The 23,521-nt window shown below is 43.6% G+C and overlaps 1 protein-coding gene across 2 annotated transcripts in view; it reads left to right on the forward strand.

The window, feature by feature from the left end:
• Positions 1-18,878, forward strand: part of cdc7 (cell division cycle 7 homolog (S. cerevisiae)) — a 76,238-nt gene extending 57,360 nt beyond the window's left edge. For both annotated transcript variants that reach the window (XM_080195199.1, XM_080195200.1), the window contains exons 10-12: positions 409-491; positions 3,514-3,663; positions 17,442-18,878. In XM_080195199.1, the coding sequence (XP_080051325.1) occupies positions 409-491; positions 3,514-3,663; positions 17,442-17,857 (649 nt within the window). In that variant the 3' untranslated portion in view covers positions 17,858-18,878. The remainder of the gene's footprint in view (positions 1-408; positions 492-3,513; positions 3,664-17,441) is intronic.
• Positions 18,879-23,521: the final 4,643 nt, after the last annotated feature.

A 23,521-nucleotide genomic window follows, 5' to 3' on the forward strand; every position in this document is an offset into this window, starting at 1 on the left:
TGGCCTCCTGCAATATAGGATTCAATGAGCTATGGTCTCTGTTCTATATCTCTGCACCCATTTGTACTGTGCTCGGGCAATCTGTAACAAAGCTTCCAGTTTTGTGCAAGTCTTGCAGTGTCACATTGTACTTCTTGTATTTACTATTATATATAAGAAATCCAGGTGAAACGCTGCTGGCTGTTGTCCAGGATGCCTTATGCTTAAAAAAAAGTAAAAGAACATCTGCCAAACTAGGAATTAGTGCAATTAAAGAAAATGAGAGTACAGGCAAAGCAGCCTGACTAAAAAAGGACAAGAAATTTAAACAAAACAATGAAATTATAACACCAATTTGCTTTATATCTTGAATGGAAATGATTGACACTATTTGTTTGGCTATATCTAATATAACTACTTTATTATTAGACGCCAGCAAGTTGCCCCAAGAGCAGGCACTCCAGGATTCAGAGCTCCAGAGGTCTTAATGAAGTGCCCACATCAGACTTCAGGTAGGGAAGGGTTAAAATTTGTCTGTGGAATAGAAACCAAACTTATACAATGTTCTAGGGGTTGCTTGTTTGAAATTACCCTTTCTCTTAAAGCTTTCTTTATTTAAAAAAAGTTTTCTACGTCTCCTTGAGAAGAAATATTTGCGTGTCATAAAGCAACGGTGGAGACCCAATAATCCACTGACTTGAATAGACCAATTTAAATGATTTATTGGGGGTTGTAACTTTGGCCAGGTGTTCAGCCAAACAAGGTTCAGCTTCCTCATGTTTCTGGGTGTAATTGCTGGCACTCGGGTTCTCCTCAGAACTGACTGGGAGACATGCTGAGCCTTGCCTGAAATCTGGATTTTGAATTCATGAACTCACCATCTGTGTACAAAGGCTCCATCTGTGTTGGAATATGTGACTACATTCTCTTGCTACATGTTTCTAATGAAGGTCCTAGACTTAGGTCCTTGATTAATCATTTCCACAAATAACCCCACACTAGGTAGAACATCAGAAAGGTGTGTTGGGCAACAAGTCTGAGGTGATACTTTTAAATGGGAATAGAAAATAGGAGTGTCACCTCAGGCTAGCATCAACAGTGGACTGGTAAATTTGAGGAATAATTAGTGATGTGTTTTAATCCATCAGCTGTTGTATTCAGTGTTTTATCTGATTGAATTTAACGAAATGACTAATAAAGTAAATAATGATTATTGTACAGCGAAAAATAAAACGTTGTTATGGATCCATAGAAACCAACAGCATTTATAAAGAAATTTGAACTTCCAGTTAATAGTTAAAAATATGTAACAAAATTATTTTACATTACAAGATTTTTGCTTTAACAAATGACTAAAAGCACTATTGACTAAACACTGCATTTTGTGGTAACTTGTACTTGAAACTACAGAAACAAATATTTCCTTTTATAGTGAGCATATGTTGCACTCTCCTCGAAGTTAGTTAGAGACCTTATAGCAAACAGTCCATAGTTGCTCCCAGCTTCCAATGCATTTGTATTTACCATTCAACAGACTAGTAACTACACTCAATGCTTCCTTTAGTTTTAGGAGGGTTTCCTAAATTCACTGAAGCAGTATTATCTGTCCCGATGATTCCTCTGGCCAGGATGATTCTTTTCGAATTCTTAGATGGCTGTGGGATGTGACTTTTCGACAAGATTGTCTCCCTCCTGCATCTGGCTGTGGTAGTTCGCAAAGCCAAGTTGCCTCTTCTCTCTCCTGACCCCACAAAAACTTGTCTGCCTGTGATTTGCAGGGAAGCCTGTAACCTGATTCCCATTGCCCTCCCTGCCAACATAAAACACATTAGCCCTGCATCCAGATAGAAATGATGATTTAATTATTCTTGACTCTAACCTCTCTCATCTTGGAAGTAAAGATGACAGCACACCTGTTTACAACCTTATATTTCCAACACTTTCCTGGGACTTTGGGAGACTTAGGCTCTACCCATTGTGAACTCAGAGATTGCTGCTGTTGTGTCTAGCTGTGAACATCTTAACCCAGTGACACAATCTGGGCCTCCTTGTGTCTTTAACCACCTGAGGACAGTCATCAGGTAGACTTCAGAACACGTCATTTGACGTCCTTAACTTTCCCCAATATTTAAAAGTTCCATTCCAAACATAATCTTAAAATTCTCATAGTATTTATGTTTGTAATGTATTTTATTTTAACAAATACAATTTTAAGTAAACTACCTTTCCCATCACATTAGACGGATGTGAGACAGGCCATCATAACTTTTGTAAAGCTTTTTTAAATGAGCTAATAAAATACATATTAGCCAGATCAAAAGCACACTAGTAATGGTAAAGTCCCACACAGGAAGTCTCTCACTCAGGGATATGTATCCTTCAAATTATGTACACACATTCTTTTAAACACCTCATTGTTAGAGCACCAATTATTTTTGCACCAGGTGTTTTCTGTTTGCGACCATTTTTGAACGTGACATTTTATAAATTTATCCAAAGTAGGCTAATATGTCAAACTAGAAATGTTTTACGTTTGGCTCCAAATACATATGGGATTAATTTTTTGTGTTCTGAAATCCATTTCCTGTTTCAACTAATCAGCCCTGTTTACTGTTTGTACACTTCTTTTTTCCGGAGTGATATATTTTCAATGTTATTTGTGCTGTTAGAACTAACCTGTGAGGATAATAATCGGTCATTTCTTTTTCTGGCAGCATTACGTTGAGTTTTGTGTATTTTTGGTGGCACATTGAATTAGTGTTAATTTAATTTCCAGAATATAAACTGGTATAAAGGCACATTTTTCTGGGATTATGTCAGTGCATAACCCTAGATGCTGAATATGGGAACTGCATTCCACCATAGTACCGGGATGTTAAAGAATGGTCAGTATAATGTACCAACAAAATGCATTTGACAAGTCAACTTGGTGACTAGAAGTGGTACTTTGAATAGTCTGTGCTAATCTAATTTGCAGTGTAGAAATGCATATTAAGTAGTTCTATTTTGGTTCAATGTCTGCAGACCTTTTAATATCCACTCTTCCTTCTGAAAGAGTGTGCCTGGTTTGGAGGGAACTTTCTCAAGTGGTTAAAGATTGATCCAGTTACACAGTTTCATGTTTTCCTTTCAAAGCTGGGTAAAATATGTTTGCAAATGAGAATAAATTAAATGAGTAGGCTGTTTGATCTTTAGACAGAAAATGAGGGACAGATTGAAGATTCAACATCAATGTTCCTGATGTGGGTTATGGAGTCTGTTAAAAATTATGAATGTGTTAATGCTGAGCATATTCAGAAATATGCAATTTTATATTATTCTGGACATGTAAAATTCAGCCTCGGAAAGAGTTACTAATGGACAAAAAGTTACCTCAGAAAATTTTGCAGAAAAAGACTGATCTGTTCCATCTAAACTGTTGCAGTAGTTTTTTTTTAGAAAAAACATAATGTCCATGTTTGGATGCATATGAGAAATGAGATGTTTTTATCCTCAGCCTTTGTTCCAAAAACCAAAATGTGCTTTGCTTTGCAGCCATTGACATGTGGTCCGCAGGCGTTGTCTTTCTCTCCTTGTTGAGTGCCCGATACCCATTTTTCAAAGCCAGCGATGATTTAACTGCATTGGCACAGATCATGGCTGTCCGTGGAACGAAGGAAACCGTTCAGGCTGCTAAATTATTTGGTATGGAATATATGAAGCCTTTTAAAAATCAATAAGTATGTTTTGCCTCATCAATAATCTTTCTAGTTTATTAGTATAGACAGCATTTTTTTTAAAAACCCATAACTTCTCCAGTTTACTTTGAAGGCTACATTCATGCATATTTGCGCGTGCTACAGATATTTTTAAAAATTCTTTGAATATCTTCCAGTATGCCCACTGAACATTATTCTCTCCATTTTACTTAAATTGGGACATTGTAAAACCTCTCTATCAAAGTAATTTAAAGATATTGATTGCAGTCGCACACAATTGTCTTCCATTCCCATTTTCATGTTGTATACATTGTAATACCACTTGTAAGACATAGGTTGATCAGTAGACTATAGCAGCAAATAGCATTTTGACAAGCCAAGTTGATTACTAAAAGTGGTATCTAGCACAGTCTGTTAATCTCACGTCCAGTTTCTAAACTGTTATAAGACATTTTTTTGGGATGATATCAGAGAATATCCCTATACACAGAATGAGAGAATTGCATATCACCATCACGATGTTTAATGAATGAGTTGTAAAGATGCTGACTAATCAAGTCATGAAAATAATTATTTCAATTCTCCTTTCTCTTCCTCTAATGTGGAAGAAAGGGAGGGGGCAGGGTAAGTTAATTAAACGTTGGGATTGTGAGGGGGGGGGGGGGGGAGAGGAAAACAATGAAAAAAATCAAAAGCTCATAAAAGATACAAACATTAGAAATTAAAGAGAATGAATTGGAGGAGGGGGGGAGGTGAAACAAATATGGAATAAAATAAAGAACTGGAAATAACGTGTTAATATAACAAATATATCCAGCGGCCTCTTTCCATAATGAGTAAAGGTACTGTGCAGTATGACACTGAACATAAGAAATAGGAGCAGGAGTAGGCCATCGAGCCTGCCCCGCCATTCAATAAGATCATGGCTGATCTGTCGTGGCTCAGTTCCACTTTCCCGCCCTCTCCCCATAACCCTTAATCCCCTCGCTTATCAAAAACCCATCAACCCGCGTCTTAAAAATATTTAGCGAGGTAGCCTCCACCACTTCAACGGGCAGAGAATTCCAGAGATTCACCACCCTTTGAGTGAAGAAGTTCCTCCTCAACTCTGTTCTAAACCGCCCCCCCCTTTATCTTGAGGCTGTGCCCCCTAGTCCTACTATCCTTTCTGAGCGGGAAGAGTCTCTCTACCTCTATCCTATCCGTCCCATTCATCATCTTATATGTCTCAATGAGATCTCCCCTCATTCTTCTAAACTCTAACGAGTACAAGCCTAGTTTATTCAGCCTCTCCTCAAAGCTCGACCCCCTCAGCTCCGGCATCAGCCTAGTAAACCTCCTCTGCACTCCCTCCAAGGCCAAAATATCCTTGCGTAAGTGCGGTGACCAAAACTGCACACAGTACTCCAGCTGCGGCCTCACCAGTGCCCTATACAGCCGCAGCAAGACCTCCCTACTTTTATATTCAATCCCCCTCACTATGAAGGCCAGCATCCCATTAGCCTTCCTGACCACCTGCTGCACCTGCAGGCTGGGTTTTTGCGACTCATGCACAAGGACCCCGAGGTCCCTCTGCACCGTCGCCTGCTGCAGTTTTTCGCCCCGTAAGTAATAGTCCTTCCTACCATTATTCCTACCAAAGTGGACCACCTCGCACTTGCCAACATTAAATTCCATTTGCCAGTTCCTGGCCCATTCGCCCAGCCTATCTAGATCCTTCTGCAGACTCTCCACACCCTCCGCGCAATTTGCCATTCCACCAATCTTGGTGTAATTGTACTTATTGCTCTTTGTAATACACATTTAAGGGTTAAGTACATGATAAAGAAAGGAATGAAAGGATATGTTGATGTAGTGAGATGAAGTAAAGAGAATGGTAGGAGGCTCCTGTGGAGCATAAACATAGGCTGAGTGGTTAGTTTCTGTGCTATAAATTCTATATAATGTAGGAATGTCCCAGATTTGAACTCCTGGTCTCTGCTGAGTTAGAACTAACTATTTTAGCCAGGATGACTGAGAGTGTTTGAGTCGATTGCAGCAAACTCTGACTTGAGGGAGAAAGCTGGTGAGATTCATATGATTGTTGCCTGACCTGTGGGTGTGAGGCAAGGAGGACAGAATCAAACCGAGCCTTGATGTCTCTGGTTGAAAATTTTGCCAACATTACTTTCTCAGCTTATAATTGGGAAATGGCCTCTTGGCTTAAGTTCTGAGATTCAGTCCTTGTGAAGCACCATCCCTGGATGAGCCACCATTTTCAAGGATTGTCAGAGAGTGGAACAACATGGAAGAATAATAGGATTAATGTTCTGCCCAGAAAAATTAAGAATACAGTGACCTTGCAGATTGAATCTTCACACAGCGTCACAAAAATTGTGATGTGGGTTGTACTACATCACTGAAGGACAGATTGCAGCTGTGCTTTTATGGGCATTGGCTGATTGGAGAAAGGAACTTCTCTAAAACACAGAGGGAAAGGAGACTTGGCATTGACCACTGAGGTGGAGGGAGACCTGAAGAGTGAAGAAAATAATCTGGAGGAAAAAGAGCAAGTTGCATCATTTGGAGAGAAACAATAACTGGTCATTTTTGCTTTTAAGAAAAGAATATTTGAAGCCACATTAAACTTGATCTGTAATTTAAAAACCTAAATTGGACTTCACATTTATTTAGCCGTTCTGAAAGGTTTAATATGAATATGCAGAATTTGAAAACCAAGTCCTAGACTGGAAAGTTTGGCTTTCAGATGCTCTGCATCACAGCATTTAATATAGTAAAACTGACCAGACATATTTCTAATGTAGCCAAAAATCTTCATACTTGAACATGCAGGGGGTAGTTGTGTGAGACAGTGCATAATTGGCTGGAAAACTCAAATATGTCGTGCTTTAGAAACACAAAAATGTGTCTAATTTTTTTTATCCGAGTTCATGTAAAGGAAATGTCAGTGTGTGCCCTTTATATTTTAAATAATGACCATATGTGTTCCAAACATTTCAGATTATCATGCACAAATGACCCAAGTTGATGCTGGTTCATTTTATGCAATATGCTAAGTATACCTTTTTTTTTGAAAATGCTTGTACAACATATTTTTAATGCAGTTTTGCTGTTTTTACTTCATGTAATATGGGATTTGTTTAGGTTTTGTTGCAGACAAACATGTCTTTTTATTTAAAATGTTCCAAGGAGTGTTTGGTTCTTGAGTTAGCACACTCCCTTTACGAAACCATGGCAGCACAGTGGTTAGCCTCACAGCGCCAGGGGCCTGGGTTTGATTTCCAGCTTGGGTCACTGTCTGTGTGGAGTCTGCACGTTCTTGTCTGTGTGGGTTTCCTTCAGGTGCTCTGGATTCCTCCCACATTCTGAAAGACATGCTGGTTAGGTGCATTGACCTGAGCAGGCGCTGGATTGTGGTGATGAGGGGAATTTCACAGTAACTTCATTGCCGTGTTAATGTAAGCCTTGTGACTAATAAATAAACTTTCCTTTTGCTTTTCATATCGATGAGCTTTCTCATTGCCAGATGCAGTTGCCCTGCCTGAAATGGCTTTTAACCAGTTTGACGCACTTTCTAGTGGGTACATTGACGTGATTTGTTAATTATGCAATTGTAAGACTTTTGCCAGTATACAAAGCACAGCGCCTATGGGCTTTTTCATTGCCAGATGTACTAATTGAAAGGACTTTCAGATGATTTAAAGCAGTTCCAAATGGTTGAAACCTTGCAGTGGACTAGAACTAAAAAGCAGAGTTATGCTTATGTTAAAAGTACTTAAAAGGATAATACCAGACTTGAGCCAGTCAGTCTATCACTAAAGACTGAACAAGTTGGGCCCCTTTCTCTGGAAAAGCAAAAAGCTATGTGGTGACTTGATGAAAGTCTTTAAAATTAAGAGCAGGAGCTTGATAGGATAGCTGTACAGCAAATTTTTCCACTTGTGGGGGCACAAATATAAGATAGTGTCCATTAAATTCAGTGAAATTTCTTCACTGAAGAAGAATGGGAGTTTGGAACTGTCAACTGTATGGAAGATTTGAGGCAAATGATGGGAGTGCATTGAAGAGTCAGCTAAGTACATAAAGGAAGGAATGGAAGGGCGTATTGGATAACGGAGCAGAAATAGTTGAGCTGCGTTCATGTCCCTTCACAAGTAAGGTGATCACTTAGTGGGAGCTTAGGCTCAAGAGCAAGAGGCTTCAACATAAGCTCTTAGACACCTGCAGGGGCTGAATAGATTTCAAAAAGTGATCTTCGTTACCAAGCAGAAATAGGAGTCTCTTTTTGACTCGAGTCATACCTGTGTGCCAACTGATTCCCTAGAAATGGGACGAAATCGGGCAATGTGAGGAGGAACATCAGCCTCCTTAACGGTGAAGGTTGGGATGGGTTTGTGACCCACTTGAATTCTCACCTGGTATATTGATATCCAGAGATTCTTGAGTAATTATCATCTCTATTGAAAAGACTGGTGTACGAGAGCCAGAGGCTCAACGGGCGTTTGTGCTGGTTTCCTATAATTCTATTACGCTGAAAGAAAGACTTCAGTCTCCCATTTTAATTCATCAGTCGATGTGGCCACATTAAGACTTCAAATTTAGTGATATCCATCATGTTATTTTTGGCTGCTTTATATCTTTAGCAAGATGAACTGTAGGGAGCATCCTGTGATTTATGAAATGTACTTGGAAAGTATAGTCTTTTGTTCAACAGGAATTTGAATAAACAAATTTTGGATTATTCGAGCATAGAATCTGCTTGTAAAGTGGCCTGTTGAACCTGTTCTCTCTCGCACCATCTGCAGACAGTGACCCAGAAAAATAATCACCATTTTACCCATGCATTTTTCCAGGCTGGTCTGAAGATGCAAGTATTTTGCATCCTACCATGAATTTTTTTTTGGTGTAATCTATTCCCCAACGAATTGGTATGTTTGCATTGATCAAGGTAGATAAATCCTGGGACCTGATGAAGTGTATCGCAGGACATTGTGGGAGGCTAGGGAGGAAATTGTGGATCCTGTAGCAGAGATATTTGAATCATTGATAGCCACTGGTGAGGTACCTAAAGATTGGATGGTGGCAAATGTTGTGCCTTTGTTTAAAAAGGGCTGCAGGGAAAAGCCTGGAAACTACAGGCCAGTGAGCCTCCCATCTGTGGTGGATAAGTTGTTAGAAGGTATTTTGAGAGACAGCATCTACAGGCATTTAGAGATGCAAGGACTGATTAGGGACAGTCAGCATGGCTTTGAGAGTGGAAAATCATGTCTCAGGTTTGAGTGAGTTTTTTGAAGGGGTAACCAAAAAGGTAGGTGAGGGCATTGTAGTTGATGATGTCGACATGGACTTTAGCAAGGCCTTTGACAAGGTACCGCATGGTAGGTTGTTGCATAAGGGATCCAGGGTGAGGAAGCTACATGGATACAAAATTGGCTTGATGACAGAAGATAGAGGTGGTTGTAGAAGGTTGGTTTTCTAACTGGAGACCTGTGACCAGCGATGTGCCTTGTGGGATCGGTGCTGGGTCCATTGTTATTGGTCATTTATATTAATGATTTGGATGAGAATATAGGAGGCATGGTTAGTAAGTTTGCAGGTGACATTAAGGTTGGTGACATAGTGGGCAGTGTAGAAGGGTATCTCGGATGGCAAAGGGGATCTTGATCAATTGGGCCAGTGGGCTGACAAGTGGCAAATGGAGTTTAATTTAAATAAATACAAGATGATGCATTTTGGTAGACTGAACCAAGGCAAGACTTATTAATGGTAAGACGCTGGGGAGAGTTATAGAGCAAAGAGATCTCGGTTCATAGCTCCTTGAAAGTGGAGTCACAGGTGGACAGAATAATGAAGGCATTCAGCATGCTTGGTTTCATTGGTCAGAACATTGAACGCAGGAGTTGAGATGTCTTGTTGAAGTTGTATAAGACGTTGGAAAGGCCACACTTGGAATACTGTGTACAGATCTGGCACCGTATTACAGAAAGGATATAAGAACATAAGAAATAGGAGCAGGAGTAGGCCATCTGGCCCTTCGAGCCTGCCCCGCCATTCAATAAGATCATGGCTGATCTGTCGTGGCTCAGTTCCACATTCCCGCCCTCTCCCCATAACCCTTAATCCCCTCATCAAAAACCCATCAACCCGCGTCTTAAAAATATTTAGCGAGGTAGCCTCCACCACTTCAACGGGCAGAGAATTCCAGAGATTCACCACCCTTTGAGTGAAGAAGTTCTTCCTCAACTCCGTTCTAAACCGCCCCCCCTTTATCTTGAGGCTGTGCCCCCTAGTCCTACTATCCTTTCTGAGTGGGAAGAGTCTCTCCACCTCTATCCTATCCATCCCATTCATCATCTTATACGTCTCAATGAGATCTCCCCTCATTCTTCTAAACTCTAACGAGTACAAGCCTAGTTTATTCAGCCTCTCCTCATAGCTCAACCCCTTCAACTCCGGCATCAGCCTAGTAAACCTCCTCTGTACTCCCTCCAAGGCCAAAATATCCTTGCGTAAGTACGGCGCCCAAAACTGCACACAGTACTCCAGCTGCGGCCTCACCAATGCCCTATACAGCCGCAGCAAGACCTCCCTACTTTTATATTCAATCCCCCTCGCTATGAAGGCCAGCATCCCATTCGCCTTCCTGACCACCTGCTGCACCTGCAAGCTGGGTTTTTGCGACTCATGCACAAGGACCCCGAGGTCCCTCTGCACCGTCACCTGCTGCAGTTTTTCACCCCGTAAGTAATAGTCCTTCCTACCATTCTTCCTACCAAAGTGGACCACCTCGCACTTGCCAACATTAAATTCCATTTGCCAGTTCCTGGCCCATTCGCCCAGCCTATCTAGATCCTTCTGCAGACTCTCCACACCCTCCGCGCAATTTGCCGTTCCACCAATCTTGGTGTCATCAGCAAATTTCGACACCATACACTCGGTTCCCTCCTCCAGATCATCTATATAAATGGTAAATAGCTGAGGCCCCAGCACCGACCCCTGAGGCACTCCACTAGTCACCAACCGCCAATCCGAATAGCACCCATTGACCCCCACTCTCTGCCTCCTATTTGACAACCAGTCCTCTATCCACGCTAACACCCTACCCCCAACTCCATGTCCCCTGACCTTCTGCAGTAACCTCTTGTGAGGCACCTTGTCAAACGCCTTCTGAAAATCAAGAAAGACCACATCCACCGGCTCTCCTCTATCCACCGCCCTAGAGACATCCTCATAGAACTCCAGTAAATTTGTCAGACACGACTTCCCCTTAACAAAACCGTGCTGCGTCTGCTCTGTCAAGCAATTCCCCTCAAGATGCCTCGCTATTTCCTCCTTGATGACGGATTCTAACGTTTTACCTACAACAGACGTTAAACTAACCGGCCTATAATTCCCCGCCTTTTGCCTGGCACCCTTCTTAAACAACGGCGTAACATTAGCCGCTTTCCAATCTTCCGGCACTTCCCCGGAATCCAGCGACGTCTGGAAAATAACCACCAAGGCATCCACTATCACCTCCGCCATTTCTTTCAGAACCCTCGGATGCATTCCATCCAGTCCTGGGGACTTGTCCACAATCAGCCCCTCCAGCCTGTCAAGCACCGCCTCTCTAGTAACAGTAATGTCATTAAGACCCTCCAGTCCTACCACCTTTCCATCGCTAACACCCGGCAAATTATTCACGTCCTCCTCCGTGAAGACCGAAACAAAAAAGTTATTCAAGACCTCAGCCATTTCCCCATCCCCTACCACTAAGTCCCCCTTCTCATCCTCTAAGGGTCCAACGTTCACCCTAGCCAGCCTCTTCCTTTTTATATATTTATAAAAACTCTTGCTATCCTTTTTTATATTAAGCGCTAGCCCAGCTTCATAGTTTCTCCTACCCTTCTTTATCAATTTCTTTGCCAATCTGTTGACATTTAAACCTCTCCCAATCCTCTTCTCGCCCACTACTCTTAGCTACTCTAAACGCCTCCGCTTTTAATTTAACACTTTCCTTCACCTCCTTCGTTATCCACGGCTTATTACCTCTCCTACAGTCCTTTTTGACCATTGGAATAAATTTCTGCTGCGCACCAAGAAAGATCTCCTTAAAAATCCTCCACTGCTCCTCAGCAGACCTACCTTCCAACGCGCTCCCCCAGTCCACATTCGCCAATTCTTCTCTCATCCTACCGTACTCCCCTCTGTTCAAACAAAGGACATGTGTCCGGGAACCCACTTTCTCCTCCTCCATCTGCACCAGAAACTCCACCATACAATGATCACTCTCCCCAAGAGGATCCTTCACCGCAAGGTCCCTGATTCTACCTGCCTCATTACATAGCACCAGATCCAAGATAGCTCGCTCCCTCGTTGGCTCCAACACACACTGTTCAAGGAAACCATCCCGGCAGCATTCCAAGAACAACTCCTCGAGCCCACCGCGTCCAACATGGGTCGACCAATCAATATGCAGATTGAAATCCCCCATAATTACGGCCGTCCCATTTCTGCACGCTGCACTTATTTGCGCATTAACAGCCCGCCCCACCTCCAGATCATTATTCAGGGGCCTATAGACGACACCCACCAGCGTCTTCCTCCCTTTGCTGTTCCTAATCTCTACCCACAACGATTCCACATTCTGCTCCTTGGCTCCAATATCATCCCTTGCTACCACCCCGATGCTATCCTTAATCAGCAGAGCTACGCCCCCCCCTCTTTCCTCCCGCCTATCCTTCCTAAACACTTGATACCCCTGGACATTCAGCTCCCAGTCCCTGTCACCTTGCAGCCACGTCTCTGTAATGGCCACCAGATCATATCCATTTGTGCCGATCTGCGCCACCAGCTCATCCACTTTATTCCGAAAGCTTCGTGCATTCAGATAAAGCGCCTTCATCCCAGCCTTCACCTGGACCCTATTTGCCGGAACGCCACCAACCATACTCACGCCCCCTACTCCCTTTATTATTGGGACATCCACGGCCTCTACCCTGACCTGTACCCTCTCCTTAACTTTAGGCCTCTTAATGTCACCTACCCTCGCACCACCACCCCCCCCCCCCCCCCCCCCCCAAAATTAGTTTAAAGCCCTGTCTACAGTCCTCGTTACACGATTCGCCAGGACTCTGGTCCCAGCACGGTTCAGACCCACCCCCCCCCCCCTTCCTCTGCTCCCCACCCCCCCCCCCTTCCTCTGCTCCCCACCCCCCCCCCTTCCTCTGCTCCCCACCCCCCCCCCCTTCCTCTGCTCCCCACCCCCCCCTTCCTCTGCTCCCCACCCCCCCCTTCCTCTGCTCCCCACCCCCCCCTTCCTCTGCTCCCCACCCCCCCCTTCCTCTGCTCCCCACCCCCCCCCCTTCCTCTGCTCCCCACCCCCCCCCTTCCTCTGCTCCCCACCCCCCCCCTTCCTCTGCTCCCCACCCCCCCCTTCCTCTGCTCCCCACCCCCCCCCTTCCTCTGCTCCCCACCCCCCCCCTTCCTCTGCTCCCCACCCCCCCCCTTCCTCTGCTCCCCACCCCCCCCCTTCCTCTGCTCCCCACCCCCCCCCTTCCTCTGCTCCCCACCCCCCCCTTCCTCTGCTCCCCACCCCCCCCTTCCTCTGCTCCCCACCCCCCCCCTTCCTCTGCTCCCCACCCCCCCCCTTCCTCTGCTCCCCACCCCCCCCCTTCCTCTGCTCCCCACCCCCCCCCTTCCTCTGCTCCCCACCCCCCCCCTTCCTCTGCTCCCCACCCCCCCCCTTCCTCTGCTCCCCACCCCCCCCCTTCCTCTGCTCCCCACCCCCCCCCTTCCTCTGCTCCCCACCCCCCCCCTTCCTCTGCTCCCCACCCCCCCCCTTCCTCTGCTCCCCACCCCCCCCCTTCCTCTGCTCCCCACCCCCCCCCTTCCTCTGCTCCCCACCCCCCCCCTTCCTCTGCTCCCCACCCCCCCCCCCTTCCTCTGCTCCCCACCCCCCCCCCCATTCCTCTGCTCCCCACCCCCCCCCCCTTCCTCTGCTCCCCACCCCCCCCCCCTTCCTCTGCTCCCCACCCCCCCCCCCTTCCTCTGCTCCCCACCCCCCCCCCCTTCCTCTGCTCCCCACCCCCCCCCCCTTCCTCTGCTCCCCACCCCCCCCCCCCTTCCTCTGCTCCCCACCCCCCCCCCCCCCTTCCTCTGCTCCCCACCCCCTTCTTGTCCCTGACCCTTAGAGTTAGCCAGTCCAGGCGGGGTGGATGTCACTTGCACCCCATTGACAATGGCACCCTCTCTCCCCCTGATGAGCCTCAGTGTCTGTAGCTCAGAGGCCAGCTCGTCTACCTTGAGCTGGAGCTCCTCCAGCAACCTGCACTTACTGCAGACGTGGTCATTGGGAAGGACCCTGGGGTCCACCAGTTCCTACATCATACAGAAACAACACATCACATGCCCCTCCATTATTCACTGTAGTAGTTTTGAAAATATCCACACGAACTTACCTGGCCCTTTCTCTCCAGCCCTTTTGATCTTAAGCCCTAATAGCTCACTCTGCTTCCCTCTCACTCTGCTGCCCGCTGTCTACACCAGGCCTCCTTTTAAACCTGGCGCTGATTTAAAGCTTGCTCCCCCTCAACTCCCTTCTGACCACTCCCTCAGAATTCTTAAAGCAGTAAATACAAAAAGCCCACAAAAATGAATTTAAATGATTTAAACAGTTCTACAAGGTAAGTTCTTACTACAAAGTGCTTTAAACTTATTTAAACAGGTTTTTAACAGGTAGTTTCTTATCTGTGTCTCTGCTCCTTCACTCGTCTGCTCCAGCAAATAATGGAAGGTTTCACCGATAAGATTTACTAGGATGCTACTGGGACTGGATGGCTTGAATTATAAGAGGAGGCTGGATAGACTGGGATTTTTTTCTCTGGAGCGTAGCAGGCTGAGGGGTGATCTTATAAAGGCCTATAAAATAATGAGGGGCATAGATTAGCTAGACAGTTAATATCTTTTTCCAAAGAAAGGAGAATTTAAAACTAGAGGGCATAGGTTTAAGGTGAGCAGGGAGAGATACAAAAGTGTCCAAAGGGGCAATTTTTTTCATGCAGAGGATGGTGAGTATCTGGAACAAGCTACCAGAGGTAGTAGTAGAGGCAGGTACAATTTTGTCCTTTAAAAAGCATTTAGACAGTTACATGGATGAGATGGCCATAGAGGGATATGGGCCAAATGCAGGCAATTGGGACAAGATTAGGGGCTTACAAAAAAAGGTGGAATGGACAAACCTCTGACTCTATGTATAAGAGTTGAGGATTCTTCTTTCTCGGCCTCTATGAACTTTCTTTTCGTTTTAATGTTGGGAAGTTCCGTGTTCAATTAGGCTTTAAATTTTTAGAAGAATTGGGGGAAAGTACCTGATCGTGCAGCATGATTTTCAGAGACTGCCCTTGACTTCTGCAATGGATGTAGTTCATACCCAGTGTTTAGAATGCATTTTACTTTTCCTGATGCCCATGGAAGTGAGCACAATAGTTGTGGTGGGACAAGAAAATTGGATTTATGTGAAATTTTAAAGGGGTATAGACAATTAAAAGAAATTTAACGCCAGTGTGGCAAAAAAGCTCAAAGCCGGCTCAAAAAGCTTCTCAATCTAGTAGCTTCCAAAGACTGAAAGGGTGCAAGGAATTAATGTGGCATGTCAAGAAGAGATGAAGGGGACTAAATTAAGGTGTGTGCTTGCAAAGTATTAGAGCATCACTGCACCCACCACCACCCCATCCCTTTGTCTTCCAGTGGAGCAACATGAGGTACTTCTAGGGTGGTTGTCTCTGTGCCACTCAACAGCACCATCCCCTAAATCAAAATATTGTAGTATTCCTGCAGGAAAGTGGAGCTAAATTTCAGAAGCAGCAACTCTGTACTGTCACTGGATAAGCCAGCTCATTATTGTGTGGGTGCTGCAGGTGAAAGCATGGTTCAGTTTTCCTATCGATACAGTCACTAAGACAGTTCCTTGATCTTTGTTAACCAGTGTGGCAGGAACGTGGACGTTTTGTGGCGTCTTTACTATTGTGACTATTCTACGCTTCAAGCATGTTTCTTTGCAGTTGCAACCAACTGCAAAGGGAAGGTGGTAAGAGGTGGAGGAGTAACATTGTTAAACAAGGATAGTTTAATAGCTATTGAAAGGCATTTCGAGGAGGATCTACCTACTGACGTGATACGGCTGAAGTTAGAAATAGGAAAGGAGCGGTCACCTTGTTAGGAGTTTTCTATAGGTCCCCAAATAGTAATAGCGATCTGGAGGAGGAAATGGCAAAGCAGATTATGGATAGGTGGAGGTCACAGGGTAGTTATCATGGGTGACTTTAACTTTCCAAATATTGATTGGAACTTTTTATAGGTTGAATAGTTTGGATGGGACACTTCATGTACAATGTGTGCAGGAGGGTTTCCTGACACAATGTGGATAAGCTGACGAGGTGCGGCCACCTTGGACTTGGTACTGGGTAATGAACCGGGCCAAGTGTTAGATTTGTTCCTGGGAGAGCACTTTGGAGATAGTGACCACAATTCAGTGTCTTTCATTATTGCAATGGAGAGGGATAAGATCACACGGCAGGGCAAGGTTTATAATTGGGGTGGGGTAATTAGGGACCATAAGATGGGAACAGAAACTTTAGCCCCAAGAGTTATATCTAATTTCTTCTTGAAGTCTCACAATGTTGTGGCCTTAGCTACTTTCTGTGGTAGTGAATTCCACAGATTCATCACCCTCTGGGTGAAGAAATTTCTCCTCACTTCAGTCCTAAAAGGTTTGACAGACAAGGGAATTAAGGGTTATGGGGACAAAGCGGGAAAGTGGAACTGATCCACTTCAGATCAGCCGTGATCTTATTGAATGGCGGGGCAGGCTCGAAGGGCTAGATGGCCTACTCCTGCTCCTTTTTCTTATGTTCTTATGTTTACCCCTTGTTCTGGACTCCCCCACCACTGGGAACATTCCTTCTGAATTTACCCTGTCTAACTCTGTTAGAATCCTGAGATCCCCTCTTACTCTTCTAAACTCCAATGAATATCACAGTACTCCAGGTGTGGCCTCACCAATGTCCTATACAATTGTAGTAAAACATTCCTCTCTGTACTCATAAACTTTCAGAACTTTATTTAACAGTCACAAGTAAGTCTTACATTAACATGGTAATGAAGTTACTGCAAAATTCCCCTAGTCGCCACACTCCGGCGCCTGTTTTGGTCAATGCATTCCGGTTAGATGTTTTTCAGATTGTGGGAAGAAACTGGAGCACCCAGAGGAAACCCATGCAGACATGGGGAGAATATGCAAACTCTGCACAGATAGTGACTCAATCTGGGAATTGAGCCCAGGTCCCTGGTGCTATGTGACAGCAGTGCTAATCACTTTGCCACCGTACTGCACAATCCTCTCTCTTTCTGAAGGCCAACATATCATTTGTCGTCTTTACTACCTGCTGTACCTGTGCGCTTACTCCAAAAGTTTACCAAAGTGTAAAATTTAGGTTACCAAGCTTGTAAGTAACTTTCCTTTCTCCAACCTGCCATAGATTGGAAGCAGTAATCTGTTTGTATAATGTTCAAACATTGTATACAAACATTCAAGACCAGATATCAGAATGGTCATTTGTATTTCTAGCATTGTTAACCCTCACCTTACAACACGTTATACCCTTTTTAACTTGAATATATTTTTACGTTGCAAAATCTATTATTATATTTTCATTGTGTACGATGTATGCTGTCTATATGTTACAGATGAGAGTAAATTCCACTGATTTTATTTTTGTATTTTAGGTAAAGCTGTGTCATGCAGCAAAGAATGTCCAAAATTGGATTTGAGGACTTTGTGTGAAAGTCTCCGAGGAACAGATTGCTCAAGCAAAAGAAAACCAAACCAAAAGAGTGAGCCAAAGGAGTGTTCCCGTGTCGCTGGCAGTGTGTCAGGTCCAGCTATGAAGGATGATGACAAGAAGGAACAGCAAGACACCTTGACATACAAACAAGAGCCACACAGCCAGCCAAGAAAAGTCAAGCAGGATATTCGGTGGGACTCTGACTTTAAAAGCACAGCTAAATCATCAGATATGAGAGGTTGGAATAGAGTTCCAGACCTAGCATATGACCTCCTAGACAGGCTTTTAGATTTGAACCCAGCAACAAGGATAACTGCGGAAAAGGCTTTAAAGCATCCATTCTTTGAAGGCATGTAACTCATTGGAATATTAAGTGATGTGTGTTGCGTGTGTGGAATAAGCACAGAAGCACATGATTTAATGGCGACAGGTGCTTATTTCAGCAGATTTTTGTTGACATCTATTTGGAATTTTATACCAAAGCGGGTCAATCAGCCAGCCTCCTCTTTCAATCCAGCCATGGAATTTCTCTTTTGTTTCCATGTGTTCTTGACCACTGCCATTCCCTGTTTCCCTTTTTCCTCCAATCCATTGAATTGCCAAACTGCCTTTTTAAAGGAATGTGTGCATCTAGGGATTTTATTAAAAATAACTTGCCTGAGACTTCTGTGATGCATAGCAATCCACACATGCAAGCAGAGTAGGCAGGGTGCCTGCTCATCTCAAACTACTTCTACAGCTTCGAGCCCAGCGCCTGGACTGATGGATCTTCCACAAGTCTGTGCAGCTGTGACTGAAGCCAACTTCAAGACCACTGTGAAATTCATCTCGTCAGTTATTTTAATGTGGAACTCAATGTGACTTTTTATAAACAACTAGAGGAATCACACTCTTTGGAACTTGTGTACTTTGTTACCATGCACTGTGCCATTGCATTCTCCAGCATAACATTCTGTTTGTGCCCTTTCAAACCAGTCGCTTCAAGCGAAGTGATGTGGCAATCTTGCCTACCTCAATTACCATGGTATTTGTTGAGCACATTCCTTAGTCACATAAGTTGTTGATTCTGAAAACATTTATTGAAAGCAGCAGCAGCCTAGTCAGATGCTGAATGAAGCGGATGTTTTGTTAACTCGAAGTAACAGAAAGAAGCATCCAAATAAAAATGTTCATTCATTTCCCTACATTTTGGAGTTTGTCTTTATCACAGATTGTAGAATAATCCTAAAGGTGTTTGTGTAACTACACTGTACTTGTGTCAGTTGCATTTTGCATAATTTTTTGATTTTGGTCTGTAGTTTTGATAACTTTAACTGCCACAACTGTTTTTATAATTTTATTCCAGACATCTGGTAAAACATTAAAATGCACAAAAATGTTTTTTGCTTTTAGTTCTTTATTGCATATGTTTTCTAAACATGCTGTATGTGCAGTTTCTGGCACCAGTTTGATTTCTCAGCTGCAAATAAGAACATAAACTCATTTCTTCTGCCAGCAACTTATTATTTTAATTATAAAAGGAACAGTTCTTGGCTGAGACTTCAGGGAGGGCACACTCAAAAAAAACCCCTAAAATTGACACGGTAACATTTAATGTTTTTGGCTATCTTTCGTTTTGGTGACTGTACTTTAAATGTATGTAATTTGTCTTATTTTAAGTAAACCACTGACCCAAGTGTTACTTGCATCCCTCTTCCCTCACTTACAGTTGGTAAAATGCTTTCATCTCTGCTCCTCTATATGACACCTTTCTCCAATTCTCTGTTCTTTCATTCCTCCCACCCAGTTTATAAAAGTTCCAAAATTAAGTCATTCATCACCTTTTGACGTTCTGCCAGTAAAGACCAACATCTCCCTTTCCCTCAGTAAGTCATTGAATCCCCACAGTGCAGAAAGAGGCCATTCATCCCATCACCAACAGCAATCCCACTTGGACTCTAGCCCCATAACCTCACGTATTTATCCTGCTAATCTTCCTGATAAAAGGGGCAATTTATCATGGCCAATCAAACTAACCTGCACATCATTGGACTGTAGGAGGAAACCTGTGCAGACACGGAGAATGTGCAAACTCCACACAGTAACCCAAGGGCAGAATTGAACCTGGGTCTCTGGTGCTGAGAGGCAGCAGTGCTAACTGCTGTGCCACCACACTGCTCTGGATTGTTTTGTCTGCATTAAAGGGACTACATAAATGCAAGATATTTCATATACAATCAGCAGTGAATGATGGTGCTATCAATCTCAATCATTCTTAGTTAACAGACACTTGATATTGACTATATTTGTCATTCATTCTGGTTAGGGTCTCATACTTCCATAGTTCTAATATTGTGGCTTAGATATAGACGTCAAAATAATGTTGGAGTTGTAACAGTATGAGGTAGAATGAAGGAAAGTCTCGTGTTTGGCAACAGCAGGTTCCTGGGTTTAATGCTGGAAGCCCAAGTATCATGAGATTGAAACTGACCACTTCTTAATGGGAAACCGATGTTGAGTTGATGCTATCTTATGCCTATTATGAATTCATCATTTCAGCATGTGGCACCTTTAAGCTGCTTGGAGTCTGCAACTCCCCCAAAAGATTCAACAGCTGGAGTTTAAAATTAGCCTTTCATTAACATTTTCTGAAATGGACCTCAAACCTACAGAGAACTGTATCAGATATTGTGTGCAATTCACTGTTGTAAAATCAATTGTGAAGTAACCACATCCTGGAAAACATTACACCCTAACGCATGATGCTGCATTTATTAAAAGCAGGCTATAATAGCTGATTGACCTTTCAGGAAAGCAAACCAACTCTGTTAATGCTTTCTGGGGCTGGCAATTAGCGAGCATTGCATTGTGAATGTATTTTACTCTCTTTTCATGTCAAATTTTCATAAGCAACAGGTGTAGTCAAAGTGCATCCATTAGTTTTGCCTCATAGATTTGGACATGGTGCTGGTGACTGCACTTCTCACCTAGCCAGAAATTTGCAAGATGTTTTCTGAGAAAATCAATCTTATTTCTGGATATGACCTCTTACACCTGAGTTTTGCTCCAGGAACGCATCTGGTTTGCTCCAAGATTTGTCAGTGAAAGCCAACTGGTCACTAGTGTTTTTGTATTTGCATTTTTGGTTATTTGACAATGGAACGGAAACCAAGCAGAATCAGAAAAATAGTTTGAAAAATAAAACAGCAGAGGTAGGAAATGTGTTTCTGGAGGGTGATAGCAGGCTGACTTATCCCATATCCTGAAAACAATCAACAATGTTAAAGACTATTCTGTATTTAATCTTTTGTAAATGGACAGATGTAGTGTGTGAAGCATAAATAATAGGATCTAAGGTTCAGTGAACACATCAGTATATATGGTTGTGGAAAAAATGAATTTTCAAACAATACATATAAAGGGATTGAAAGTAAGTTCTGGTTAGTTGGAGCACAGTAATGGTTGGGATATGTGCAGGAAGGTAGTATTTATTGATATGTTAATATTGAAGTTACAAGCTAAATGAATTCCAGTTAAATTAACATTACTTAAAGAGCAATACATCAGTACGAACATAAGAGTAGGCAATTTGGATCTACAAGATTCCTGCACCATTCAGTAAGATCATGGCTGATTTGGTTGTGTTCTCAACAACACCTTTTCTGTCTCCCTCTTCTCTCTTCCCCCAATCATGCTTAACTCCTTTGACTATCAAAAATCTGTTTGACTGAATTTGTTCAAGGTTCAATGACCCAGCCTCCATTGCTCTCTGAGGAAGAGAATTCCACAAACTAATGAACTTCAAAGAAAAAAATTTCCCCTCATCTCTGTTTTAAAAGAGGAGACTCCTTATTCTTGTCTTTGGGTGGATACCAGATGTTAACTTACAATCAAGTCCACTCAGGATTTTGTGGCTTAATAAGATCAATTTTTTCTAGACTTCATAGGATAAGCCCTTCATCTCAGGAATGAGTACAGTGAACCTTTTCTGTACTGCTTCTAACTATCATGGGGGTGATTTTCCCACACAAAAAAAAATGAACTGCCCAACAGGTGGGAAAATGGGAGATTTTTCTGCCCATTTTTTTTGGGTGTATAGTTGAATTTGAGGCACTCTGCTCCATAGAGTGTACTGGTAAGGGGGTGGTGGTTGATGGGGGAGGCCTAATCCTGCTCCAGAGACTGGCATCAGAGTGCTGAGTGGACTACTGCACATGTACCAATCTGTCAGTAGGTAGAATGGTGCATGTGCATTGCCCACTCCGCACCACCCCCCCTCCCCCCCCACCCAAATCGCTGGCCTCCCAGCACCCAATCCTTTAACCTCTCCCATCCCACCCCGGTTCACTGGCTTTTCTAGCAACCACTCCACCCCAACCAGTTGTTGGCCAGCCCCATCAACCCTAATGCAGAGGGCAGCAGGTTCCATCTCCACCCCACCCCATCACCAACAATCAGCCTCACTCCCTTGGCACTGTAGTGCCTAGTGGGCAGTATCAGGGTGCCAGGCTGGTAGTATCCCAAGGGGCATCCCTCCTGCCCCCAACCTCCCGGGGTGACCTCGATGGCCTCTGTCCCCAGTAGCGGGGTAATCATGCTTGAGTCCCATCAACTTTAATCCCCATTGATGGCAACCTCTCCCAGTGGGAAGGGAAGGGATTTGTATTAACAAATCCAGATGGTACTGTCCTAACGAGATGGAAATGAGCTGTACATATTGTAATCAGCCTCGTGCTGATTTCCGGTGCGAGGCTAATTACATTCCTAAAAATGGCCTGAGAGTGTTGTAATTGGCTGGATGCTGGATGCATATCCCACTGTAGGCTTCCCCCACCCCTGACATTTCCTGCCTCGCTGACAATTCTCATCCCACTGCACTGCTCCAGCAATGCAGCAGGCTGGGGAAAATCACATCCTATAGCTTTATTTTCAACTAAAGAGACCCAAACTGCATAATGTGCTACCTGGCTTGATAGAGCAAGAAAGCATTGGTTTACTAATAGAGATGATGTCATAAACGAAGCTCAGTCCATCATTCAAACCAGTCTCCCATCCACTGACTCTGTCTACACTTTCTGCTGCCTTAGAAGAGCAGCCAGTATAATTAAGGACCCCATGCATCCTGGATGTACTCTCTTCCACCACCTTCCATCAGGAAAAGGATACAAAATTCTGAGGTCACGTACTAACCGGCTAAAACAGCTACTTCCCCGCTGCCATCACGCATTTGAATGGACCTAATTTGCACTAAGTTGATCCTTCTCTACACCCTAACTCTGACTGTAATACTACATTCTGCACTCTCGTTTCCTTCTCTATGCATGATATGCTTTATCTGTAAAGTGCACAAAAGACAATACTTTTCACTGTATACTAATACATGTGACAATAATAGATCAAATCAAATGTGGAGATGCCAGCATTGGACTGGGGTGGGCACAGTAAGAAGTCTCACAACACTAGGTTAAAGTCGAACAGGTTTATTTGGAATCACGAGCTTTTGGAGTGCTGCTCCTTCATCAGCTAAGTGGGAAGGACTAAGATATTTAAATATTAAACATTATTGTATATTCATCTTAGAGCAAAAGGAGGGAAGGTTAACACCTCTAAGCAATATACGCATGTTTCAAGTAGACGTTCCTATTTCTAATGTTTGCTCTCAAGGTCTGCTCCAACAGTTTCATTGGAGTTACTTTTAAGATATGTGTAAACAGATACATAAGTTTGGTGATTTTTTTTTCCCTACCACAGAATTGGGTTAGTTGGTGTTAATTGTGTTTGACATTTTTCCATACAAGATTCTCCTAGGCCACTAGCAAAATAAGAAAGTGACCAAACCAATTCTGAAAAGATCATTTGCGCGATCTCCTCGCTTCTTTTTCCTTCTGGCTGATTCGGCTTCTGTTTGCTATCTGCTGGTTCTTGGCTGATAGTTTTCAGATCTATATACTACATTTTTATTGACATGTTTCTTACCTGTCTGACTGGACACTGAGTCACTCAGGTGCAAGTGTGACGTATTTCTCAGGTCTGACATTCCCA

The sequence above is a fragment of the Carcharhinus amblyrhynchos genome, chromosome 9 (assembly GCF_965287045.1).
Source record: "Carcharhinus amblyrhynchos chromosome 9, sCarAmb.v2.hapA, whole genome shotgun sequence".
NCBI classification, from domain to species: domain Eukaryota; kingdom Metazoa; phylum Chordata; class Chondrichthyes; order Carcharhiniformes; family Carcharhinidae; genus Carcharhinus; species Carcharhinus amblyrhynchos.